Source organism: Cyprinodon variegatus, unplaced genomic scaffold, assembly GCF_000732505.1.
Source record: "Cyprinodon variegatus isolate N-32 unplaced genomic scaffold, C_variegatus-1.0 Scaffold255, whole genome shotgun sequence".
In the NCBI taxonomy this organism is placed as follows: domain Eukaryota; kingdom Metazoa; phylum Chordata; class Actinopteri; order Cyprinodontiformes; family Cyprinodontidae; genus Cyprinodon; species Cyprinodon variegatus.
Window position 1 is genome coordinate 787,812 of NW_015150708.1, and position 10,975 is coordinate 798,786.

The 10,975-nt window shown below is 37.7% G+C and overlaps 2 protein-coding genes across 3 annotated transcripts in view; both read right to left on the reverse strand.

Annotated features, from left to right (window-relative positions):
• Nucleotides 1-2,388: 2,388 nt before the first annotated feature.
• LOC107089501 (secreted frizzled-related protein 5-like) lies at nucleotides 2,389-3,929 on the reverse strand. The gene is made up of 4 exons (XM_015382334.1): nucleotides 3,527-3,929; nucleotides 3,269-3,435; nucleotides 3,066-3,158; nucleotides 2,389-2,953 (listed from the first exon to the last, which is right to left on the reverse strand). Exons 1-4 carry the CDS (start codon nucleotides 3,892-3,894, stop codon nucleotides 2,643-2,645), a joined length of 939 nt encoding a protein of 312 aa, XP_015237820.1. The 5' UTR covers nucleotides 3,895-3,929; the 3' UTR covers nucleotides 2,389-2,642.
• Nucleotides 3,930-8,026: 4,097 nt separating this feature from the next.
• The window catches only part of mov10l1 (Mov10 RISC complex RNA helicase like 1), a 24,270-nt gene continuing 21,321 nt past the window's right edge, over nucleotides 8,027-10,975 (reverse strand). For both annotated transcript variants that reach the window (XM_015382332.1, XM_015382333.1), the window contains 2 exons: nucleotides 8,797-8,937; nucleotides 8,027-8,678 (listed from right to left, as the gene is read on the reverse strand). In XM_015382332.1, coding sequence (XP_015237818.1) covers nucleotides 8,604-8,678; nucleotides 8,797-8,937 — 216 coding nt within the window. In that variant the 3' untranslated portion in view covers nucleotides 8,027-8,603. The remainder of the gene's footprint in view (nucleotides 8,679-8,796; nucleotides 8,938-10,975) is intronic.

A 10,975-nucleotide genomic window follows, 5' to 3' on the forward strand; every position in this document is an offset into this window, starting at 1 on the left:
TATTAACAAGCTCCTCGTTTAATGATTTTAACTGACACTTGTTTTACTTTAATAGTGATTTTTAACTGACACTTGTTTTTACATCAATTGTTTATATGTTTGAATTGTGTAAATAAAGTGCTGTTAAAAAATCAAAAGTCTTCTATTTTTTAGTGGCGATTAAGTGTCGGTTGCGTAACACAGGGGTTTAAATTTCCGGCCGCATTTTATTTTTTCACCATCAGTATTTCTTATTTTATTTTTTTTTACTCAGTAAGGTGAGGGGGGTTTAAATGTAGCGAAGTAAAACTACTTAGGTTAAAATTTACTCCAGTAAAAGTAAAAATTACATATTTCAAAAACTACTCAGAGAATTACAAATTACTCATAAAAAGTACTCAATTACAGTAACGTCAGTAAATGTAATTCGTTACTTTCCACCCCTGTTGACTGGGCCATTACAAAACTTTGCTAGTCTTTGCTTTAAATTATTCTACTGTAGCCCTGGCTGTATGTTTAGGGTTTTTTCCTGCTGGAATTTGAACAGGTTTGTTGATGCTATTAAGCTCTGTATGTTCCTATCAGCTAGGAATAGGATCCATGTTCCTGAAGAATTGGGACATTGTGATGCTTCCACTGTGTTTTTTTTTTTTTTTTACAGTAACTGGCCTTTTACAAAGGCCAGATCCTTTGTACAAAAAAATTGGTACAAAATCTAAAGAAAATATCTTTACAAAGTCTGAATTTATTGCCTCTTGCTTGTCTAAGGTTGGGTTATGTGGAAAAAAGATCCAGGAGGTAAATTTGGGACTTCCCTGCCCAAAATGAAACCTGTGGCTTACTCTGGGGGTCCTGTGGCCTGATTGGATATATAGGAAAAGGATCTCTTCCATAAAAAAAATATTGAGTAAAACATTTTATTACTGAATTTTAGGAGTGGGAATCTCTAAAAGAAAAATACTGAATAATGATAACAGAGTTCAATATTATTTGAAGATGAAAAGCATCAGTTCACATTCAAGCTAACTGGTGGATAGTGGGGCAATTAAATTTTTATCAAAAGATTTATTCATTTTGATTGTTGAACGGCCCCTGGGAAGGTGCTAAGTAAAACTGAATAGGGATTCTTTTAGGACAGCATTGAGCAGTATCCTTGTTCAACAACTCCAAATAGATCTGTTTAGTCTTGTGAAGAAAGAAGAGCTATTGAGATGTAAAGTGGGTAATTTATCTTCTCATTAGTGCTACATTGTACAGACAGTCCTCTGTGAATACAGCCATGAGCATCTACAACAAATGGCTGTTTTCTGCAGAGTCACTGCTCTGAAAAACAAAAACTTTAAATGCATTTTGCATTTCAATTACACCAAATCCTCACCAGTGTTGTTTTAATTGAGCCACCTAGCGGTGATCAAGTGTAATGAAGGGGGGGAAAAATGTTTTAGGGTTTCTTTAAGCTTACATTTTCTCCCTGGACTAAAAATAAATTCCATTCCAAAAGTTACAGTTTTTTCTAAGCATAGATATTACTTTCATGATTCAAATGGTTTTTCTACAATCAGTGAATTTAAAGTTGTGTAAAAGGCTGATAATTCCACTCTTTCAGAATTTGAGAAATACCTTGAAAGTCTAAAAAATGAAAGTCTATAGAATACATAAAAAAAAGTCATTACATTTAAACAGCAGTGCTTCAACTTTACATTTTTTTTCCTTTAATATAGTCCATTTACTGTTTCCATAATTGTTCATAAGTCACTAAAACCCCAAGGAATCTCTTCAGCTATTTCAATGTAAGCATTACATTATAGTTCAGTATTACCTTTTTTTTTATATAAACAAATAAAACATAACCTCTGTTTTACTGATTTGGAAACAAGATTTTATTTTATCTACTATTCTTTTTTCTTTTGCACCAGACCAAATCAACTTTGTATTATCTGAAAATACAAATTTTAATACTATAGATTATATGAAGTAGAAAACAATTACTGAACCAGTCACTTCTCCTTGTGGTTTACCTCAGTTAATCACCTTACCTTTACACACATTGCTAAAAAAAAACTTAGTCTCATGAATAAATCATTACATTGTCTGTTGTTAAAACCGTCCTTCTATACTGACAGAACTGAGCATTTTCATTGAAGGGTTCTTGTTAGGTTTGTTCTAGCAACCATGTTTCTGCATTAGCTGCAAAACCAAGTTTACCTGTCTTTTTTTTTTTTTTTCAGAAATATATAAGTTCAGCTGTTTGGCAAAATATATATGGAGCCCAAAGTTAAAAAAAAATTCTGAGTTCTTGTAAACTTCTTTTCAAAGACCTCAGGAAATGTCAGTATAATACGCACTAAATAATGGCACTAAATAATAAACATGATATAAAATATTTTATTTGTCATGTCCACACAGCACACAAAAACACATGATAAATACATTGATATCCTTAAAGCAAATAAAATATATGAATTTACACTTATTTAAAACTATTTACAGGTATGAGTGCATAATATTACAGCATACGGACCATAAAGCTGAAACCTGAGAGTGAGTTAACAGTGAACAGAGTGATGTGGTTTGGCCTGGATCCAGCATTACTGCATAATACAAGTCTTCAGATGTTCTTTTTCTGTCCTGAGGTATTTCTATATAGTACTCCTCCTTGTACGTCAGCATCTATGATGCTTCCATTTGCGAGTGGCCAGGGCGATGCTTGCATCTTTCTTGTGCCAGGGGAAGAGATGGATGAGGGCAATGTTGCCGTCTGGCTGCACGGAGCCGGTCAGCACGTAGAGCTGCAGGCGTCCTGGACGCACCAGGGCGCTGGCACATCCGCGGTTGATGAGAAGCCACTCCTGCAGGAGGTGCCTAGTGTCATAAGGCAACAGAGGACCCTGACGAATGAACTCCACACGGCCCTCGACCTGGAACTCTGGCTCTCCTGTGGCGTGGCGAAGACGATGGAGCTTAGCAGTAATGGCTGTGGAGAAGAGGAAATTAACATGTGAACAAAATGAGGATTTGAAAAAAAAAATATATATATATATATATATCTTAGCCAATGTGAATTCTCTAAGAATACGATATCTTACCAAAGTCATGGTGACAAAAAGCATTTAGAACTGTCTTCATTGGAGGAGCCACTTCCACAGAGGGACAATTTTGGCAAGCAGGTTTTGGTAAGTCTGTGATTTAAAAAAAACAAAAAAAACAACATTTTTACTAATTGTAGACACAATCAGGAGCTATAAATATAAGGGGAAAAAAATTACAGCTATTATTCTGTGCTTGTTACCTTTAATAAAGTGGCTAAATTTTGCAAGGGGGGTAAGGCACATGTCTTCCTCAGCAGGAAAGCGGTCACAGTCCAGAGCCTCAGGCCAGGGGTGTCCCTGGCAGGCGAGCACCGGGGCACAGCTGTCCCTCACTGCCACACACAGACTACGGCAAGGCTGGATGAAACTGAGGAGGAAAAACATTATTTTTATTGACTGTCATTTCAAAGGGACACAAATTAAAACATAAAACTTAAAAAAAAAAAAAAAAAACTTACGTGTCAAGACAGACAGGTGCAATGATAGAGCAGAGGAAGGCCTGGGCTTGATGGTGGCAGCCAGTTTGCAACAGTGGCCTCCAGTCTTCAGAGCGGGGCACCACCTCACCTTCAAGGTTGCTGTGGCCTAAAAAGTTTGGCAGCCTCATCTCTGAATATCCTACATCTTTGCAGACCTTCATCTGGTTGGGAATGGTAACACAGCGAGTGGATTGGCCCATATCGAATGCCAGTAAAGGAGATGCCACAGCTACAAGAGCCAGAGCCAAGAAAGCAGTCATAATTAGAAGTTGACAAAGTCCCAGGAGTACCGAGGAGGAATGGCTGAGCTCTTCACAGAGGCTCTGAGTCTTTACTGCCTCTCTCATGAGTTTCTCTCTTTATATACAGCAAGGTGAGCCAGCAAGTCTGTTATCAACTACCAATCAAAAGACATAGAGACGATGTGTTTGGAGACAACGGCTTGTTTTGTGATCACTGCAGACAGAAAGGAGGCAGAGAGCAGATGGAGGGTGTGTGAGACGGGTGTGTGCGTGGGTGAGGAGGGAGGGGGTTGAAGTGTGAGCAATCACATCCCAGTTTTACTGAGTGAAAACCAGCCACAGATTCACTTTACCTAGTTTGAAGAGGATTACAATAAAAATCAAAGTTATGTTCAAATAAATAAAAAAGATCGCAGTTTTGAACTCATTTTGACTACGTCCCAGGTTTGAATATTGCAAACGGGTGGAAATTTTAAGCATTTTACCACATTTTACATTCAGCTTGATCAACTCAAGTATCATGCTTAAGTTTTATATTTAATCGAAATTAATTCTCATTTTATACCGTTTGTCACAGCTATGAATGTAAAACTGTATGCCTTGCCAGGATATCTTCACATCAGGTCTCCCCTGCTAAAAAGGATGAAGCGTTACAAGAACATGATGCTGCCACTATCATGTTTTACCACAGTGGCGGCGTGATCAGGTTCATGCGTTTTCTCCGATTTTTTGCCACACAGTGTTTTGTGTTTAGGTCAAGGAGTTAAATTCTGGTTGCATTTTCCCAGAGCTCCTTTTTCTTTTTTTTACTGTAAACTTGATTTTTTACTATTGCATAAATGCCAAAAAGTATTAAGTGCTGTAACCTGCTGACCTGTCATCAGATTATCCCACCTAAACTCCAATTGCCATAGAACAGGGGTCACCAACGCGGTGCCCGCAGGCACCAAGAGAGCCTCAAGGACCACATGGGGTGCCCTCTTCATGTTCTGAAAACAGAACTCACTCAGTGGGATAAGTTTAATTTTTTTTTTATTCTGTTGCTCTTCTTTTTAATCATTTATGCATTATTTCATCATGTTAACTATTTCATCATATTTCAGTGGTTTCAAAATGACATTAAAAAGAAAATTAGAAATGAATAAAAGAATAAAATAGAATAAAAATTAGTTTTTATGGATGAGATTTACTGTAGGTGAACACTGATCCCTCCAGTTCATAGGTCAGTATTGGTAGCCCTTCCTATGACTCGGTAGCCATGAAGTAGCCCTCAGCCTTAAAAAGGTTGGTGACCCCTGCCATAGAAGTTATGCCGACTCCAACCGATAGTCAGATAGCAGCTATGTGCAGTCTTTTAATGATGATTAACTGGACAGTGCTTTATGTGTCGTCAGTCTTGTTTTATTTTCAGAAAGGCTTTAAAACTACCCATAACCATAATTTACCTTTACGGTATACCTTGGAAAAAATGGTGTTCTTAATGTTTTATAATAAAACTCAGAGGCTATTACAGAAAAGCTCTACTGATAATAAAAAGAAAAAATATTGTTGGACACGATTTACTTAGGTGACTGTAAAATGAGCTGTTGTCAAGAGACAGAATGTGGAAGGAAAATATGCAAAAATTGTCAAAAGACGTACGATTCAGGAGAGACTAACAAGCATAAAGAACCAATGATGGAGTCCAAGAAACCAAACTACAAAGGCCCTCATTAATTTTGAATCTAGTATCGCTATTGATACATACACAGCATATATTTTAAATATTTTACTCTAGTCACATTTGGTTGCTGTTAAACAAGCGTATTAATGTTAATATGCCAAGAGATACCTCCAATCCTTTTATTCGCTTTAACTCTTGAATTAAAACAACTTAATCATACTGTTGCATTTCAATGTATTTGTTTAGAGATCGTCTGTCTCCAGATTGAGATGTGTATCTAAATCTGGGGTTACTCCTCCAGGCTTTTTCTCTCTCTTATGAATCAAAGGTTTCCATTGAACCCAGCCTGTCAGAGCTCAAGTCTGCTCCCATATATGTGACTTTACAAGAGGCCTGTCTGGAAAAGGGACAATGAATATGTAACCGGCCACAGCTGAGCCCCATTTTATGGCATGATCTAAAGACTGGAGGCTGGTTCCAGATTGGGTAGACGAGTTCAGCCCATTAGAGGGGACTAACTGGGCAATTAGAGTCACAGGCCAATTTGGCCGAACAATAGGTCCACACATTTAACAAGCTCCCCCTGCCAGGAGCTCCGCAGGGGTCTGTTGTTGGGCCTAATGGCTGTTGAGTAGACAGTGTGTCTGTGTTGGGAATGGGCTGCTAGCTCCAAACTCTGTCAATAGGCAGGAGTCAGCCGAGTGGTACAAGGTCTGAGTTTGATTTTTCCAGAAGATCCCACAAGTGGTAACTTTAAGAGTTTAGAAATTGAGCCAAAACATATAAGCTTTGCTGATCAGATGAGTATATTTCTGTTGCTCCGAGACTGAGGAGACAGATAATGCTGATGGAGATGCATGGATCCATTCATTCAGGTTGCAGTCTATGTAATAATGCTTTAATGGTTTAATCAATAGAGTAAGCTTTTATCTTTTTCTTTTGTAAGGTGAAGGGCAGCCTTTGCTCACTACCTGCATTAGAATGTTTTTTAAAGAATATTGGTTGTTACTTACTGTTCGATCTCTGCCAAAGGTAAAGTAGAATGCTGCCAGAAGTAGCATATCCTGATAAAATGCCTTTTATCACTCATTCAATTTAAAGTTTATTTTCTTGTAAATTAATATATTCTGCCCTTATGTGAGGGATAACGGGTTCTATTGAAGTTATACATTTAATCACATTTAGCATTCCTTCCCGTCTCTTCACACTGATACAGCCAGGAGGCTCTTCTGTTGTCAGGCAGAGTACTGGGTCATAATGTCATGACTAAATGGGACTTGATTTTAGAGTGTATGGATCCTTTAACACTTGTCCTTTTTAGACATAATCTGTAAAGAATTACATTGATTTAAGGGGATAAAATAGAAAGTGTTTTTTTTTTTATTCAATGATGCAACAGTTTGTCCTTTAATAAATGCATGTAAACAGTTCATAACACTGGTTTGGTGCCTGCAGGTCTTTTGGGGTACATCTCCAACAGCTTTGCAAATTCAGCCTGAAATTTTTGCATGTTATTTTCTGTGATGTTTTTTTTTTTTTTTCTTCAGGTTATTGATTATATTGATGCAAAATATTCCACTCGTCTAACTGCATGTTTTTGAGTCGCTATGTTGGTAGAAGTCAAACTGTTTGCCCTGTGGCTTCGTGGGAAACCTTTTAGATACCATCACCATGTTTTATAGTGGGGAAGGTGTTTGGAGTAAAATGCATATCAATTTACATGTCAGACATTTTATATTCAACCCTTTATTTTTTTATCCTGCCCGTATGGCTTCTCGCTAATTTACATTTACATTCTTTTCACCTTTCTATGAAGGCCAGATCAGCAGAGAAAACTAAACAGCCCTTGCTGCTTTTCCTAATGAGTAAAAATTAAAAAAACCTTTTATATTTGTGTCTTAATAGTACCCAACATCCAAAAGATTTTTGATCTGAAACAAAGTCAGGAAACCATTTGGAGGGCAAAACAAATTTTCACCATGGTTTGAACAAAGGGTCAGCCATAAAGTTTTGCAGAACAGCTAGCAATAACGAGTTAAACCTGACCCTATGGTAAAAAGTCAGTCTTCCTAACAAGTTCTGTAACATTTTAGTGGAAATGACAAAAGTTTGTCATGAGAGGCAATGAGTGAACATCGCCACTAATTATAATCCACTTTTACGGTTTTGATTCAGCAGAACTAAGTGGATTCTGGAAATTATAACATTTAAAGGTCATCCTGCTGCATCTACATTAGGTCAAAGTGCAGACTTCTGACTGCTAGGCCACTCCAAAAGTTTTTCAGTCATTCAGAGGTTGCCTTGCCCCACTGCTTTGAAATGCTGTCCTGCTACAGAACCATGACAGGAATTTAACGTCCTATATTGATGGCTTTCCATCATTCTGCATGATTTTCGGGATGGTGCTATATTCATGCAAGTTTGACTCAAAAAAAGGGCATTTTACTGAAACATTTGAGTTTAACAAAAAACAAAAAAGCAAACCTGTAGGCAGATTTTGATCATTGTATATATTTTTTTAACATTCACAACAGAAATCTTAATCAAGCTATCATACATCTTCCAACTATCACATTTCAATGTTATGCTGCTGTTTTCTGGCCATGTGGTTGAGCAAAACAAGCCCTTGCAAAACATCAAAGACTAAGGTGTGTTTAGGAAGGCAGGGAGGAGGACTGGGTGTCAGCACAGCAAACTCAGATAAAAGATGTCTCCCCTTGTACACAGGAGACTCATACATTAAACTCCCATTTGTCTCTTTTTTTCCCCCCAGACTTACCCCCCCTTCTTTCTTCATCCTGCTGGGCTCCAGCAGGGCTGACAGTCGACAGATGACAGACTGTCAATAGCACTCAATTGTCACATCCAGTCTCCAAGCCTTATGGGCAGACGCAGCCAAGCTGACATCAGTAGACTACTTACACCCCCCAACCCCAGCATTGGCTGACAATCCAAAGACTATTGTACTTAAATGAAAGTTTAAATTAGTTCTGTTTGATCTATTATCTATATGCGTCCACCTTAGTTCACTGTAATGCTAAAACAGGATTACTTATTTTTACAGCAAATTTCTTGCAAAATCTTAGAAAAAATACAGCTTGTAAATCAAGATAATCACAATAATTACAAGTAGTAGACACCATAATCTTTATTATTGAGGGGGGTCACAGCCTTTATATGCCCCGTTGTTCAAGCAGTACTGCAGAAGAGCCCTGAAGCATGGATTCTGGTGAGGAAACAACAAAGAGAACTTCCATGTTCAACATAGTTCTGTACACAGCAGCGAGAGTAAATACTAATACTCCAAGATTACAGGCCTACAAAGCCCCCCCCCCCTTTCTTACCCTAATGAGAATATGAGGGTCTCCAACAACGATGAGTAGAGCTTTGGAACGAGTGACCGCCACATTGAAGCGTTTTGGATTGTCCAGAAATCCAAGCGAATTCTGTGCATCAGCAACCTCCGCTAATTTGCCAGAACGCACCTAGATCAGATCATAAAATGAATATAAAAGATGCAAGTTAATCTTTATATAGAGGCTTAATTACCTTTAAAATAAAGTGTATTTATATAGCACCTTTACACAGAAAGGATCCCAAAAGTCCTTCTCAAAAAGGAAAACCCAACACACAGCAGTGCATTAAAATGTGATTAAATCATAGTTCTTGTTTAAAACTGTCATGGAAAAAAAAACTTCTTTAAACTTTCTTTGAAATTTGAACAATTTGTTGAGGAAAAGACAAAATCTATTAAGACGCAAGGTTTAATTTTGAAGACCTCTATAGAGGAAATGCAAAAGATAACAAAAGAGATCAAAGCACAATCAGGAGGTGACAAGAACCATCCGATAACCAGACTGATTGGAAAATATTTGTATTTTTTTTCGTTTCTTAAAGACACTGCAATAAAGACCCCCCAGGTCCAATAACAGACAGAGTCACTTTTAGGCTTCACTAAAGGAAAGAAAATATTAACACAAAATGGATTAATTCTGAAATCCTTTTTCAAAACAATCTGTGGCCTTTTGTGATTCCCAAAAAAAGAGCCTAATAATTTATATACAGATGGACTGAAGAAAGAATAGCCAGCAAGGGTGTCACAATATGAAAATGTCAAACTCCAAACAAAAACCCATAAAAACATCTAATACTAAATGTCTTTTCCAGTACCATTACAACAAAAAATTAAGGCACATCATTTTTGTTTATTAAAATGAACACGCCCACCTTTTTAATCTTAACATGGAATATTAGTTCCCAACAGAATCACAGATGCTAGTTAATTGTGCAAAATGATGACCAATATATTGGATTATCTTTAGGCTTTTTTCAAAACTAGGCAGATTTAGAAAGCAAGGAAGACATCAAACCTGCAAACAGTAAAGTCGCAGCACATGAGTCCTGGGATAAACATATACACCTCCAGCACACAGCACAATTTCACAATATTTATGACATTTTATTCCTTTAATGTACAAGAAAAATATTCCACATTATTTTTAGATATTTTAACAACTTGGGAAAATACTTTATATATACAGGTCCTTTTCAAAATATTAGTATGTTGTGATAAAGTTCAAGTTTTAATATTACATTATGGAAAATAAAGAACATTCATATATTTTAGATTAATTGCACATCAACTAAAATATTTCAGGTCTTTTATTGTCTTAATACAGATGATTTTTCCAATTAGCTCATTAAAACCCAAGATTTCTATTTCACAAAATTAGCATATTTATTCCGACCAATAAAAGAAAAGTATTCTTAATACAAAAAAGTCAACCTACAAATAATTATTTAAAGTTATGCACTCAATACTTGATGAGGAATTCTTTGGCAGAGATTACTGCTTCAGTGCGCCGTAGCATGGAGGCAATCAGCCTGTGGCACTGCTGATGTTTTATGAAAGCCCAGGATGCTTCAATAGCGGCCTTAAGCTCATCCACAGTGTTGGGTCTTGGGTCTCTCAACTTTCTCTTCACAATATCCCACAGATTCTCTATGGGTTCAGGTCAGGAGAGTTGGCAGGCCAATTGAGCAGTGATACCATGGTCAGTGAACCATTTACCAGTGGTTTTGGCACTGTGAGCAGGTGCCAGGTTGTGCTGAAAAATGAAATCATCTCCATAAAGCTTTTCAGCAGATGAAAGCATGAAGTGCTCCAAAAATCTGCATTGACCCTGCCCTTGATAAAACACAGTGGACCAAACCCAGCAGCTGACATGGCACCCCAGACCATCACTGACTGTGGGGACTTGACACTGGAATTCTGGCATTTCATTCTCCCTGGTCTTCCTCCAGACTCTTGCACCTTGAAATGACATGTAAAACTGAGCAACAGTCCTGTGCTGCTTCTCTGTAGCCCAGGTCAGGCGCCTCTGCCGCCATTTCTGGTTCAAAAGTGGCTTTACCTGAGGAATGCGGCACCTGTAGCCCATTTCCTGCACACGCCTGTGCATTGTGGCTCTGGATGTTTATACTCCAGACTCAGTCCAATGCTTCTGCAGGTCCCCCAAGGTC